The 16331-nt window shown below is 45.0% G+C and overlaps 1 protein-coding gene across 1 annotated transcript in view; it reads right to left on the bottom strand.

Annotated features, from left to right (window-relative positions):
- The window catches only part of LOC148683217 (uncharacterized), a 33270-nt gene extending 17634 nt beyond the window's left edge, over positions 1-15636 (bottom strand). Inside the window, exons 1-2 of the mRNA XM_088659933.1 lie at positions 15483-15636; positions 10586-11181 (exon numbers count right to left, since the gene is read on the bottom strand). Of these exons, the coding sequence (XP_088516059.1) occupies positions 10586-11181; positions 15483-15636 (750 nt within the window). The remainder of the gene's footprint in view (positions 1-10585; positions 11182-15482) is intronic.
- Positions 15637-16331: the final 695 nt, after the last annotated feature.

Genomic DNA, 16331 nt, shown 5'->3' with positions numbered 1-16331 from the left:
AGGGACTGGATGCTGAAGGGGCAACAGGGTTTAGTGAGCAGGAAGAGCTGGTGACAGGGAGCAGTTCAGACTCTGAGGCTGAAACAGAGGAAGGGAGTCAAGAAACTGCCGGAAAATCAAGGGAGTCTTCCCTCTCCTGCTGTGACAAGCTCCCCTCCCGGGAGCAGGATAATGAGAAGAGTCGAACAGATACCAGAGTTGTGCAGGCACAGTTTGAGACTACTTGGGAAATATCTGGGAGAGAGGGAGGCTTAGAGAGGGTGGAAGGCAGGGACCTTCAGTCCTGGCAAGTGCTCCACTGTCTCGCCAGAATGGTCCATGCTCTACGTGGGGCTACTTTTGAAGGTGATCCAGAAACTACAATTAATCCAGAATGCGGCAGCTGGTGTCTGGGAATGGCCGCCAAGACCATATAGCACCAGTATTGAAAGACCTACATTAGCTCCTAGTACGTTTCTGAGCACAATTCAAAGTGTTGGTGCTGACCTTTAAAGCCCTAAACGGCCTCGGCCCAGTATACCTGAAGAAGCGTCTCCATCCCCATCGTTCAGCCCGGACACTGAGGTCCAGCTCAGAGGGCCTTCTGGCGGTTCCCTCACTGTGAGAAGTGAGGTTACAGGGAATCAGGCAGAAGGCCTTCTTGGCAGTGGCGCCTGCCCTGTGGAATGCCTTCCCTTCAGATGTCAAGGAAATAAACAACTATCTGACTTTTAGAAGACATCTGAAGGCAGCCCTGTTTAGGGAAGTTTTTAATGTTTGATGTTTTATTGTGTTTTTAATATTCTGTTGGAAGCCGCCCAGAGTGGCTGGGGAAACCCAGCCAGTTGGGCAGGGGTATAAATTATTATTATTATTATTATTATTATTATTATTATTATTATTATTATTATTATTATTATTATTATTATTATTATCCATAGGGGCAAGACCTGCTGAGAAGGGTTGCTGAGTTGCATGCCATTTCCTTGAATAAATATTTAATTTCACAGACAATGAAGCCTTGCATCTTTCATCCTGACCTGTAGCCCTGACGTGGGGGTATGTTTGACCCTTTAGCTGTTGCTAAACTACATATCACATCAGCCCCAGCAAGCAGCAGGGCTGATGGGATTTGTAGTCCAACAACACCTGACCACTGTAGCCCCCATGCTGGTACCCTTGAGGCTTGATGACTGAAATGTGCTCTGTTTGGGGCTGCCCTCGATCGTCATTTGAAAGCTCCAGCTGATGAAGAATGCCACATCCGGATTGCTGCTCTGCCAGGTTCAAAGTTAACGTGTATTAATTTACAAAGGAATTGCCTGAAGCCTTATAGCACAGCTCAATTTGTATTAGATGTTGGATGTGGGAGATTGGTCCTAAGCTGTGAAATGGCAGCCCTTATCCTACCCTCAAGCCTAGAACAGTTTACTGAGCATTGGTGTTCCGGATGTGGCCAGCTCCACCACAATCTGGGGACATGAACCAAACACCCATTATTGTAGTGAACGTGGTGGAATCTCCTTTGTTCGCAGTTTGAATCAAAGCACGTGGCCAAATACCTCTTAACACCAGAGTTGCACAAAACTCCACACACCATTACATGACTAATTTTCGTCGATGGCATTTATAGGTTTCCTTGAGAAATGTTAGAATCCCTATAACTAATAATGAAAAGGCTGCAATAGCTGACCGGCTCGTATAAACTTCTAGGTGGCGATGAAGCTCGTGTGCAACTTTACAAGGGCAATTTGGCTGGAATGTGCAGACGCGTGATGAGATGCCCATCAGAATTGCCCTGGGTTCCCCTTCCTAATTAACCACAGTGGTTAATTACTGTGGTTTTGCCATGGTGATGCTTGAAGGCCCAAGGACCCGCGTGAGGAAAAGTTCCAGCATTTGGGACCTTAAAGAGAAAAGGCAAGTAAGTTTAGAGACATGACAGAAGTTTATAAAACTATGCATAGCATGAAGATAGTGGGTGGAAGAAAGTTTTCTCCCTTTCTCATAGCACTGGGCACCCACAAGTTGAAATATTCAGGACCTTCTTCATGCAGTGCATGAAGACTCAATTCCCCAGAAGACTGTAATTGCCGCCAACTTGGATGACTTTCAAAGAGGATTAGAGAAAATCATGGAGGATAAGGAGATCAGTAACTGCTAGCCACAATGGCTGTGCGCCACATCCTCTGCCAAATGCAGTATTCCTCTGAATGACAGTTGCTAGGAATTGTGGGTAGGGAGAGTGCTGTCGTGGTCATGTCCAGCTTTCAGGCTTCCCACATGCATCTGGTTAGTCGTGGTGTGAACCATACCCTCCAACATTTCTCCAATGGAAATAGAGATGTCCCATTTCACACTGATAATTCTACTATTTATACCCCACACGTCTTAATGGGTTGCCCCAGCCACTCTGGTCGGCTTCCAACATATATAGAAACACAATAAAGCATTAAATGTTCAAAAAACTTCCCTATACAGGATCGCCTTCAGATGGCTCAGGGGTCAGATAATTTCATACCTGCCAACATTTCTCCAGTGAAAATAGAGACAACTTGAGGAAAAGGGACATTCCGGGATCAAATCAGAAACTGGGAGGGCTTCTCTAAATCCTGGAAAACAGAGACACTTGGAGGGTCTGGTGGACAGGATGGCAGACTAGATGGGCCGTTGTCCCAATTCAGCAGTTCATTATATGGTCTTAGATGTTCCACACCCCTGCATTAGAGGCAGGAGGAAAGATGCTGGCTTGTTGGTACATTACCAGAACAAAGGGGATCCATAAAGTTTTAAATTAAAAGGAACCCACGGGAGGGTGTGCTCATTATGACCCACAGTGCAATAAATAATGACAGCACTTTGGGAGGGATGTTTCCTGGTGAACAAGGTCCTAACTGGATGGTAACTAATTAGAACATCAACTGGGATTGGATGCACAAATCACGAGAGGCTGGGGAAACCCAGCCAGATGGGCGGGGTATAAATAATAAAATTATTATTATTACTATTATTATTATGAGTTATACGCCAGAGACAAAGTATAAAAAGGAACCAGAATGTGGATTGCTGATCACAGAACACTTCTTGGTTCCAGCTGCTTCAAGATCACGGTAAGTTTGACTCTGTCCTAAGCTCTTCTTGATCTCTTCCGTTCCTGGTTTGGTGACTTGTTCTTTAGCGATTGAATGGCTTTTAAAACTATAAAGGAAAAACAGGTCCATCCAATAACGTCACAAAAGTTATCCATATCTAGGTAATGATAAATTAACATGAGAAAGTTAAGTTTCGACTTCTTTCTGTGATATGACATAAGATGAGAAGGGCCCTGCTGAATCAGGCGAAATGATTATGATTATGATTATGATTATGATTATGATTATTAGCCTGGCCTTGGCTGGGGAGGGCAGGGTATAAATAAAAAAATATTATTGTTGTTATTGTTATTGTTAAAAATACTTTTTCTTATAAGCAAGAAACAAGCGGAAATGGGTCATTTTAGCATTTTAGATGGTAGTCGTGTTGAGATGCTGGCCTGTTAGCAGATCACATGATTTTTTTAAAGAGATGCTTTCTGATGGTTGTGCTACTGTGGACATTGATAACTTTGGTCCATTGATTTCAATGGGTCTCCTCTGAGTAAGACTAGCATTGGCTGCAACCGAGTAATTTTAGGTGCGTTGCAGTCTTCTCTTTTCCCCTAATCAGTTAAACATTGCAGAGAACTCTGGTGGCAAGAGCTGTTTGACAGCAGAATGGACTAACTTGGAGGGGGGGGTCTTCTTCACTGGAGGTTTATAACAGAGGTTGGGGGGCATCTGTTGGGGATTCTTTAGCTGTGAGTGCTGCATCACAGGGTGTTGGACTAGGTGACTCTTAAGGTCCCTTACAACTCCACAATCCTACGATCCCATGATTCTGATGCCTGTTTTAATGTCAGTTGTTAAATAAATTTCCAGAAGGAATGATGCTTTCAACTCTGTGTCCGCAGATCTAACTCAAGTGAAGACCATGACTTACTATGGTGGCTACTGCAGGCCCTATGGCTACTCCTCCTGTAGCACCAGCTGCTATGATCCTTGCTGCTATGGCAGCGGCTATGGGCACTGGTATGGCTCAACAACGTGCCGTACTGGGTGCTATGACCCATGCAGATATGGAGGGTACGGTGGTTACGGCTGTTACGGTGGATCTGGCTGCTATGGTGCTTATGGTTCCAAAGGATGCTACCCTTACTCTCGATGGGGATGTGGCTGGTAAATGACTATCCCACCCCACAGGAACAGGAGGAAAGAAGACAGATGACCAAGAAAAATCCACTGGCAGAATATTTGATTTTTTTAAAAAAAAAATGCTGAAAAACCTATCTACCTCCTTTTGCGTGCTAGACTCCTCAATGCTTCAAGCACAACCGCATTTCCCTTCCAGCAGAAACCTAGAAATCCGAATCCTTAGCCTTCCATGTTGTTGTGTTCTTTCTGTAATCGACTTGCTATTAAAAACATCTCATTGCATCATAATATTCTTTGTTCTGTGGCTGAATTTATCTCGTAGCATGATAGTACTCTAGAGTTGGAAGGGACCCAAGGATTCACTTACTTCGACCCCCTGAAATGCAGGAAGCACAGCTATCTCCCTAGGACTCCCTTCCCCTCCTATTAATGCTAAAGGTAATTTAGGAATGGGGAGTGATTTTCAACCCTGAGGAGCACAACCTCTTCTGGGCAACCTCCGAGAGGCCACATGCCGCTGCTGGGAGGGGCCAAAGGCAGAAGTGGGTGGAACCAATAATGTAAATATGACCTTTGTCCAGTAGGATACTTTCCACATATCCTGTGGTACGCCCTTCTCTGTCCTCCATCCAGGCAGGCAAGAGGTGCGGTCAGAGTCCAAGGCCACATTCCAGCCAGGCTAAAACTCAAGAATGGTGCAAAGCCAGTGAGGAGTGTGTCATAGGGTGGGTTTGGAGGGCCAGATAGAAAGGGACACATCTGTGGTAGGAAAAGACTGGGGCATATAGAAGTAGAGGTGATCGTATATGGAGTGCACTGCTCATTCTCAGTCTTAATGAAGCAAAGTGTGAGAAGGTACAATTGCAGCTGCTGGTAGCATTTGGCTGGAGGATACTCCAGTTGGGCACATGGAAGGAGCATTTAGGAATTTAAATCTAGTCAGTGGCAGAGTTAGGTAAATGTAGGTTCTGGATTTGATGGTCTTACAGTGACCCACCTTCTCGAGAGCAGGGCTGGAGGACCTTTCTCAGCCTGAAGGCCATTCCTTAGCCACTTCTGGTGGCCATGTGCCAGTGGTGGGCGAGACAAGAGGGAAAAGTAGAGGGAACAACAGATGCAAAATTCACCTTTGTCCAGTAGGCTAGTTTCTTCACACACCTGTCTATCATCCTTCCTACAAGCAACAGACACAATCTGAGGATGGGGACAAAACTAATGTAAGCTGACTCTGCTTATAATTTTCTCTGGCGCCACCTACTGTTGGACTCCCTGCTTTCCACCCCATCAGTCCCAATGGGCAACACTTTTGGAATATATATATGTTGTTGTTTAGTCGTTTAGTCGTGTCCGACTCTTCGTGACCCCATGGACCATAGCACGCCAGGCACTCCTGTCTTGCACTGCCTCCCGCAGTTTGGTCAAACTCATGTTCGTAGCTTCGAGAACACTGTCCAACCATCTTGTCCTCTGACGTCCCCTTCTCCTAGTGCCCTCAATCTTTCCCAACATCAGGGCCTTTTCCAAGGATTCTTCTCTTCTCATGAGGTGGCCAAAGTATTGGAGCCTCAGCTTCACGATCTGTCCTTCCAGGGAGCACTCAGGGCTGATTTCCTTAAGAATGGATAGGTTTGATCTTCTTGCAGTCCATGGGACTCTCAAGAGTCTCCTCCAGCACCATAATTCAAAAGCATCAATTCTTCGGCGATCAGCCTTCTTTATGGTCCAGCTCTCACTTCCATACATCACTACTGGGAAAACCATAGCTTTAACTATACGGACCTTTGTCGGCAAGGTGATGTCTCTGCTTTTTAAGATGCTGTCTAGGTTTGTCATTGCTTTTCTCCCAAGAAGCAGGCGTCTTTTAATTTCGTGACTGCTGTCACCATCTGCAGTGATCAAGGAGCCCAAGAAGGTGAAATCTCTCACTGCCTCCATTTCTTCCCCTTCTATTTGCCAGGAGGTGATGGGACCAGTGGCCATGATCTTGGTTTTTTTGATGTTGAGCTTCAGACCATATTTTGCGCTCTCCTCTTTCACCCTCATTAAAAGGTTCTTTAATTCCTCCTCGCTTTCTGCCATCAAGGTTGTGTCATCTGCATATCTGAGGTTGTTGATATTTCTTCCGGCAATCTTAATTCCGGCTTGGGATTCATCTAGTCCAGCCTTTCGCATGATGAATTCTGCATATAAGTTAAATAAGCAGGGAGACAATATACAACCTTGTCGTACTCCTTTCCCAATTTTGAACCACTCAGTTGTTCCATATCCAGTTCTAACTGTAGCTTCTTGTCCCACATAGAGATTTCTCAGGAGACAGATGAGGTGATCAGGCACTCCCATTTCTTTAAGAACTTGCCATAGTTTGCTGTGGTCGACACAGTCAAAGGCTTTTGCGTAGTCAATGAAGCAGAAGTAGACGTTTTTCTGGAACTCTCTAGCTTTCTCCATAATCCAGCGCATGTTTGCTATTTGGTCTCTGGTTCCTCTGCCCTTTCGAAATCCAGCTTGCACTTCTGGGAGTTCTCGGTCCACATACTGCCTAAGCCTGCCTTGTAGAATTTTAAGCATAACCTTGCTAGCGTGTGAAATGAGCGCAATTGTGCGGTAGTTGGAGCATTCTTTGGCACTGCCCTTCTTTGGAATTGGGATGTAGACTGATCTTCTCCAATCCTCTGGCCATTGCTGAGTTTTCCAAACTTGCTGGCATATTGGGTGTAGCACCTTAACAGCACCATCTTTTAAAATTTTAAATAGTTCAGCTGGAATATCATCACTTCCACTGGCCTTGTTATTAGCAGTGCTTTCTAAGGCCCATTTGACTTCACTCTCCAAGATGTCTGGCTCAAGGTCAGCAACCACACTACCTGGGGTGTACGAGACCTCCATATCTTTCTGGTATAATTCCTCTGTGTATTCTTGCCACCTCTTCTTGATGTCTTCTGCTTCTGTTAGGTCCTTACCACTTTTGTCCTTGATTATGGTAATCTTTCTACGAAATGTTCCTTTCATATCTCCAATTTTCTTGAACAGATCTCTGGTTTTCCCCATTCTATTGTTTTCCTCTATTGCTTTGCATTGCTCATTTAAGAAGACCCTCTTGTCTCTCCTTGCTGTTTTTTGGAAATCTGCATTCAGTTTCCTGTATCTTTCCCTATCTCCCTTGCATTTTGCTTGCCTCCTCTCCTCCGCTATTTGTAAGGCCTCGTTGGACAGCCATTTTGCTTTCTTGCATTTCCTTTTCCTTGGGATGGTTTTCGTTGCTGCCTCCTGTATAATGTTACGAGCCTCCATCCATAGTTCTTCAGGCACTCTGTCCACCAAATCTAAATCCTTAAACCTGTTCCTCACTTCCACTGTGTATTCATAAGGGATTTGATTCAGATTGTATCTTACTGGCCCAGTGGTTTTTCCTACTTTCTTCAGTTTAAGCTGGAATTTTGCTATAAGAAGCTGATGATCTGAGTTACAGTCAGCTCCAGGTCTTGTTTTTGCTGATTGTATAGAGCTTCTCCATCTTTGGCTGCAGAGAATATAATCAATCTGATTTCGATGCTGCCCATTTGGTGATATCCATGTGTAGAGTCGTCTCTTGTGTTGTTGGAAGAGAGTGTTTGTGATGACCAGCTTGTTCTCTTGACAGAACTCTATTAGCCTTTGCCCTGCTTCATTTTGAACTCCAAGGCCAAACTTGCCAGTTGTTCCTTTTATCTCTTGATTCCCTACTTTAGCATTCCAATCCCCTGTAATGAGAAGAACATCCTTCTTTGGTGTCATTTCTAGAAGGTGTTGTAGGTCTTCATAGAATTGGTCAACTTCACTTTCTTCAGCTCCGGTAGTTGGTGCATAAACTTGGATTACTGTGATGTTAAAAGGTCTGCCTTGGATTCGTATCGAGATCATTCTGTCATTTTTGAGATTGCATCCCATTACAGCTTTTGCCACTCTTTTGTTGACTATGAGGGCCACTCCATTTCTACTACAGGATTCTTGCCCACAGTAGTAGATATGATAGTCACCCGAACTGAATTCGCCCATTCCCTTCCATTTTAGTTCACTGATGCCCAGGATGTCGATATTTATTCTTGTCATCTCATTTTTGACCACATCCAGCTTACCTCCATTCATGGTTCCTACATTCCAGGTTCCTATGCAATATTTTTCTTTACAGCATCGGGCTTTCCTTTCGCTTCCAGGCATATCCGCAACTGAGCGCCCTTTCGGCTTTGGCCCAGCCGCTTCATCAGCTCTGAATCTACTTGTACTTGTCCTCCGCTCTTCCTCAGTAGCATGTTGGACGCCTTCCGACCTGAGGGGCTCATCTTCCAGCGTCATAACTTTTATATGCCTGTTGTCTTTGTCCATGGAGTTTTCTTGGCAGGGATACTGGAGTGGCTTGCCAGTTCCTTCTCCAGGTGGATCACGTTTAGTCAAAACTCTCCACTATGACCTGTCCATCTTGGGTGGCCCTGCATGGCATAGCTCATAGCTTCTCTGAGTTATTCAAGCCCCTTCGCCACGACAAGGCATTGATCCATGAAGGGGATCCCAATGGGCAACACTTTTGGAATATATATATATATGTATATATAAAATAAAAATAATATTTGAGAAAACTGGGTATTGAAACTTGCTTAACCTAAATCATATATCCCAGTTTCCAGCGGCCTTTTAAAGTATGCTTCACGCAGAGTATACACAGTCAGAAGTCAACCTGGCTAAGAAAGCACCACCAAGAGCGTAGGGAATTAACTCCCTTATATGAAACCCCTTACTAGCTATACACTTGTAAAAGTATACAGAAGAAAATACAAACGATTGGGTTTCTTTAACTGAAAAACAAACTGACTTAAATAAAGGCTTTAAACTAAAGATAAATGCTTTCTCTCTTACCAACTTTATCTACCCACATTCCAGCCCTTCAATCCAATCCAAACTTCCCACAATACACCCACATAACTCCCATTAAACCAACCAAGAATTAAACAGCAAACTAGCATTATAACTAAGCAACTCTCATACTAAGATTCAACCAGGAATCTCTTAAACTGAGAGCAACTGAGAATCAACTAAGTATTCTCCAACTAAGGTACTGATCTCACTGAGAGATACAGTTCTGAGATTTAAATCATACTGAGATTTCTAATTACAGGTAGGTAGCCGTGTTGGTCTGAGTCGAAGCAAAATAAAAAAATTCCTTCAGTAGCACCTTAAAGACCAACTAAGTTTATATTTTGGTATGAGCTTTCGTGTGCATGCACTGAAGAAGTGTGCATGCACACGAAAGCTCATACCAAAATATAAACTTAGTTGGTCTTTAAGGTGCTACTGAAGGAATTTTTTTATTGAGATTTCTAACTAAGAGATACAGAAAGCTTTCTGGCAGAGCCTTATATACAAGGAGCAGAGCCCACGCCTGTGAGCAATTAACAGAAATCACCAGCACCTGTTTCTCTTAAACAGAAAGTATTTACATTAGACCGGCTCTAAAGTAACTTGACTATTCAAAAAATCCAACAAACACCAGTCACTACTGGTAGCTGCTAATATTTAACGGGCAGAAATTGTGTGAAGTGGGAGAGGTGGGTGTGAAAGAGGTCTTTCCTGGCTCTGTTTATATATCTCCCTGGAGCAGGATTTCAACCGTGGGGAGGGCACAGGAGCCCAGCTGCTCATGAGAGACTCATCTATTACTAGCTATGAATTATCACGCAACTCAGTTCATGCTGGGGGCTCATTCATCCAGATCAAATCCCATATGTGTTTGGAAGCTGACGAAATGAAAATCATGCCTCCTTCCAATCTGGTTCAATGGCTAAAAACCAAACTTGCAGGGATGGTAAATGTGTGTGTTATATCCATGACTTGTAGCCTGCGCTCCAAGAATCGAGGGAGGCAAGGAAGCCAGCCAAAGGAAGGTGCCCTTTCTCCTTAACTGCGCCTCTATCAAGTAGACATCTTTGATTTTCTTTGTCTGGATCTGTTAAATAGTCCTTTAGCTTTCTCAGGCTTGAACTGGCCCAACCTGCTCCTGACAGCAGGTTTGAGTGGGATTCCAGTTAGACAGGAGTGAATAACAAGTCCTCTGAGAAAATGCTTTCCAAAACAAAATATAATGTTACTTAAGGTTTTAGTGAGGCAATGGGTAACCCTGTTTGAGAAAGTAATTTTTAAAACAACAATTTTACACTGTGAGTAGGTAAACAGAGATTAACATATCCAGCTAAAGCCATCTATTTGCATCTCTCATTTCCCTTTTAAAGTGCTCCAATTCAATTTTCACTCCTTCCCTGGGGAGAGAATTCCACAATCAAGGAGCCACTGCAGAAAAGGCTGTTCTTATGTTGCTGCCCTCTGGACCTTGCATGCAGGCAGCACACAGAGAAGGGCCTCAGATGAGTCTGGGTAGGTTCATATGGAGAGAGGCAGTCCTTGAGATATTGTGGTCCTGAGCCATTAAACGCTTTATGAGTCAAAACCAGCACTTTGAATTGGGCCTGGAAGTTAATTGGCAGCCAGCGCAGTTGGGCCAGGATTTGTGCAAGATGCTCAAACCGTCTTGTCCCAGTTAACGAGCTGGCCACTGAATTCTGTACGAGCTGAAGCTTCTGGACCAAATTTAGAAGCAGCCCTAATGCCTTGCCAGAATCCAACCTAGAAGTTACCAGAGCATAGACCACAGAAGATAGGCCATCCCCGTCCAGATAGGGGCATAACTGGGTCACCAGCCAAAGCTGATGGAAGGCAGTCTGGGCCACTGAGGCCACCTGAGCCTCAAGCAACAGCAGTGGATTCAGAAATACCCTCAAGCTCCAAACCTGCTCCTTCTGAGGAAGGGTCATCCCATCAAGAGCAGGCCACCTCCCATCCACCCAATCCAAGGAACCACCCATTAACAGTGCCTCTGTCTTATCAGGATTGAACTTCAGTTTGTTGGCTCTCATCCAGCCCATCACTGAGGCAAAGCAATGGTACACTCAGGGGCTTTTCAGGGGGAACTCAGAGGAACTCAGTTCCAGCACCTTTCGGGTGGGTGCCAATGCCATTCTAAGAGATGGAGGGAGGTGTTCATGGTGAGTTCTGGCACCTCTTTTTCTAGAAGAATAGCACCGGGTACATCCATTTCCACTCCTTCAAATGTAAATGAGAAGCAGAGCTGCTTGTCATAAGCCTATTGCTGACAAGGTTCTCAGATGACCCAACTCCAGGGGTCAGCAAACATTTTCAGCAGGGGCCGGTCCACTGTCCCTCAGACCATGGGGGGGCAGACTATATTGGGAGGGGAATGAACGAATTCCTATGCCCCACAAATAACCCAGAGATGCATTTGAAATAAAAGGACACATTCTACTCATGTAAAACACGCTGATTCCCAGACCATAAGCAGGCTGGATTTAGAAGGCAATTGAGTTGGATCCAGCCCCCGGGCCTTAGTTTGCATACCCATGCCCTACTCAGTAGTTTCTTTTTTTAAAAAAAACATACTTTTTATTAATTTTACAAAATACAAAAAAAAACGGTACATACATAAACACCTTTTCCACCTCCTTCCTACCCACCCACATGGGTCCTCCCCTGCCACAGAAGTATCCCATGTATGTGAACAGTCAGAGATGGTCCATTTTATGCTTGGATTTCTGTCCTCCTCCCCCTCCCCTGACCCCAAAGCCCCCCCCTGCCACCAGGGAGCTCCAGCAAACCAGGGCGGTACGCAGGAGGCCATCCATCCAACCATCTATTGTCATACCAAAAAAAGAGAAAAATAGAAATAGGAAAAAAGAGAAAAAAGAAAGGGCAAAAAAAGAGAAAAAAACAATACAAAACAGAAAATTTTTTCTTACATTCATAATTGTAAAACCATATTTTGTGGGCTTCCCCTCCCCCCCCTTCCCCGGTTTTCATCCCTTTTTTATCATCTGCAACAGTTTCTTACTTTATAAAAATACACCTTTGTATCTTATACAACTTATAAATCGATTGTTAACATTTTCATCTAATATTCAAATCACTGAAAAATCAAACTCCCATTTTATCTTCCCGTGCCTAATTTTTACTCCCTCTATAAGCCTCCATATTTTCACATTTTTCCAAAATCCATTCACTTTTAAAACTATAACTATTCTCAATTTAACCTTACATCCCCGATTACCGGCTCCACCCCCCCCCCAAATCCAGCAAATTCCATAATCAGCAGACCAGTTATAAACCTGTTAATCCATCCTTATAATCACAACATCACTTTCCCTTCACCCCACCCCCTGTTTACAGTCTTTTGCCATCCAGGCCACCATACAGGACCCCTGAATTTCTTCTCTTCTCTGCATATTTTTTCCTTCTTCCCTGTGGGCGTTCTGGAGTTCCAGTAATACTAATCGTGCCCCCCTCAAAGGCAGGGCACTCCATCCAACTTTTTGTAGAGTAAAGTCATCATTTTTTTCGTGGTGTGCTTCATTTTGTGTTGAATCATCACAGTCCTCATCTTCATCTTTTCCTTCCAAATCACAGTCACCATCATTGTCATTCTCACATTCATCTTTTTCAGTGTCAAAAGCTTCATCTTCTAAAAAATCATATTCTGCCATCACCATCTGAAATTGTTGCTGTAACTCTTGCCGTCGTGTCTCCTCTCGACATAGTTCTATTCTTGTTTCCCACATTAAGGTCAAAACAGACCGCTGGAACTCAGGGGAACACTTTTTTGTTGACATAGTTCAATCCTGCCAAGGTCAAAACTTGTCACGTGGGGTGGAATATGATCACAGTTTATTTTCTCGACTCCATTTTAACAAACTGGCTGCATTCTTCAAGTCTTATTAACAATAAAATTCGAACTCACATTTCACAAACATTTAAACCAAAAAAGAAATTCCACAAAGTCCAGAAATACAAAGTGAAATAAAAATTGACTTATAAATCCTGATCAACTCACTGGGTTGTCTGGGCTGCCGGCTCCCGAGGAAAAGAAAGGTTTTTCTTAGTCTTTACCTCTTGCTGCAGGGCACTCACAACCACAGTCTCTCTCCCCTTTCACCCTGCATCAAAGGGGAGATTCTCTTTGATGCCTTTGAGGGATCCTTTTGAATTGCAAATCTTCTGTTTACGGCTTCGGGTTTCTATTTACTGTCTCTTTTGTTGCCGTGGGGTGGTGGTGGTGGCTTCCTCTTTTCTCCCCTCTCTCCCAGATCCAAATTGTTTTATAATCCAAATCGTGAGGTTACTTACAGTCTTGTTTCCAATCGTTTTATTTTCGGAAGAATCCAGCGCTCTCCGCCTTCGGCTTGAAGCTTCTCCCTGCTAGAATAACGTTGCCGCTCAAAATGGCCCCCGCGACTTCTACCCTCCTCACTCCGGAGCTCTTATTAGAGCTAGCCGAAGGGTTGGGGAGTCCGGATTGGGTCTGTGCCGAGCAAATTTGCCCCCGGGACGCCCTTCCCGAGGTTCTAAGGGGCGCAGCGTCGCTCTCGCTGCCCTCCCCACTCCTAGCAGGGACGGGCCGTCTCGGAGACGAGACAAAACCCCGCCGATCGGCGCTGGCGCTGAACCCGGAAGCCCCCTACTCAGTAGTTTCATGCAGATGTTAAACAGCATGAGGGATAGCAGTGAACTCTGAGGAAACCCATGCGGAAGGCTCCACAAGACTAAAGAACACTCCCCAAGCATCATTGGGCGAAGCCTCCAGAGGGGAGAGAGAGAGAGAGAGAGAGAGATGGTAAAGAAGGACCGCTGGACAGTTGAGTCCAGTTAAAGGCGACTATGGGGTTGCGGCACTCATCTCGCTTTCAGGCCGAGGGAGCTGGCATTTGTCTGTTGACAGCTTTCCAAGTCATGTGGCCAGCATGACTAAACAACTTCTTGCACAACAGGACACTGTGACGGAAACCAGAGTGCATGGAAACACCGTTTACCTTTCCGCCACAGTGATACCTATTTATCTACTTGCACTGGCATTCTTTCAAAATGCTAGGTTGGCAGGAGCTGGGACAAAGCAATGGGAGCTCACTGTGTCGCGGGGATTCAAACCGCTGACATTCTGATCAGCAAGCCCATGTGGCTCAGTGGTTTATACACAGACCACATTGTGTATGCGCACACACAAATGCGTCTGGGGTGCTAAACTGGGTTTTTGACCCGGGTGGTATTGAAAGTCACTAAGAGTGTGAGGAGAATTAACAGGGACACATTTCCCTTGTCTCTCTCCCGACAGGGCAACCAAAGTAGTTTCTGTGCCAAACCCCTGATTGAAATGCTAAATGATAATATTAAAGACAAGTACTCATATTGCTTTGATGAAGACTAGGGATTTTAATATAGGGAATGTGCAGAGGGTACAAATGGCAGGAAAAAGCATAACAAGAGTGCAAATGAACTAACAGTAGTGTGAGCACACACTAGTAGTTTCTTATTCGGTGGTATCAAATCCAAGAACTTGCTCTGTACCAAGCCCCATTTAATCTGGTCTCATTTAAGGCCCCTCCCAACATTCCTCCAGAGATCACCCAGTTCCTGCAACCACTACGTATCATCAGTCATTCACTAACACGGCACTCCTATGCATGTTGACTTATGAGTAAGCCAAACTGAGTTCAGCAGGGCTTACTTCCAGGGCAACACGTATAGGATTGCAGCCTAAAATGATCACCAAGAACAGAGGGAATAACATTGGTATTAAATTGTTCAGAGTACAAGCATTTATCTTGGTGTCATCTTTGCATTGACCCTGAATTGCTATTGCTTCTCCACGTATTACAGATACTGTACAGGGTTGTATCCCATGCTAATCCTACTCAGAGTTGACCCATTTAAGTTAATAGAGATCACTAACTTTGGTTCATTAACTTTCAGTATGTCTCTTCTGAGTAAACCTTAGCTGATGGAGGTTCACCTACAGCCAACAGGTCAGGAAACTAGTAGTGATGGTTCTTCACTAAGCTTTGCATCTGCTGGTAGTACCAAAAGAGCCTTGCATTGACCAGGAAGGCAGCTCACTGCCATCGATTCCCTTACACCAGCTAAGCAAAGCAAGCAAGTCATTGCGGTCAACATGCCGTTTTGATCCCAAAGCAAGGCAGCAAGAAGAAGGTGGTAGTCATGGTGTGGAAATAGCTCGATATCTTCGGAGAAGTGAAAGGAAAGGTGGATCCGCTCTTCAGAGGACCTGAACACTCACTGCTTCTTCTGAAACAGCGAGTGCTTACTTAGCCCTTCATAAAAGCAGAAACAGGAGATCTATTGTCCATGCTGAAGCCATCTTCCTTGCCGATCAGTTCCCGTCCTCACCATCCACAAACTCCATAGCCTCCGGTACACCGTGGTCCGAATCCACATCCCCGGCCACCAGAGCCGCCGTATCCGCCGTATCCGCCGTAACCGCCAAAGCCTCCATGACCTCCAAAGCCACCCCAGCCGCCGCCGTAACCCCCATAACCCCCATAGCCGCAGCAAGGTGCATCAGTTGACACGGCACATGAATCATTGGCACAGCTCATGATGGGCCCTGGGACAGTGATGCAGAAAGGGGGCGGCTGGATGCCCACATGGTGAGGGGGGCATTGAGACTCGCAGGTGAAACCACAGCCGCTTCCAGAGACCATCTTAGCAGTGAGGGTGGAAGTTCTAAAGGAAAATGACAGAGAGAGACAGGGTGAAAAATAAGTCCATGTTCTAATGCAGAGAATATGTGCAGTGTGCAGTGGTACCTCGGGTTACAAACTTAATTCGTTCCGAAGGTCCGTTCTTAACCTGATACGGTTCTTAACCTCTAGCTTTTGCTATTGGGGCCACCGGCACGTGATTTCCATTCTCATCCTGGGGCAAAGTTCTCAACCCGAGGTAGTACTTCCGGTTTAGCGGAATTTGTAACCTGAAGTGTTTGTAACCCGAGGTACCACTGTAATCTTAAGACAGTCCATCCCATGAATTCAGTGGGACTTTGTGCAAATACACTACAAGTCCCATCATATCTGCCTGTCAGCTAAGCTGACTGGGGTTGACTGAAACTGTGGTCTAGCAACATCTGGGGACTCAAGGTTGAAGACCTTTGCTGCCGTCATCGTCGACCCTTGGCCACATTGACTGAGACCCATGGGGTTTGCAAACACATGGAAGGAACCTTGTTGGAGAACCCTG

Source organism: Zootoca vivipara, chromosome 16, assembly GCF_965207765.1.
Source record: "Zootoca vivipara chromosome 16, rZooViv2.hap1.1, whole genome shotgun sequence".
NCBI classification, from domain to species: domain Eukaryota; kingdom Metazoa; phylum Chordata; class Lepidosauria; order Squamata; family Lacertidae; genus Zootoca; species Zootoca vivipara.
Note: the sequence above shows the minus strand (reverse complement) of the source record. Positions and strands in the feature narration are given on the sequence as shown.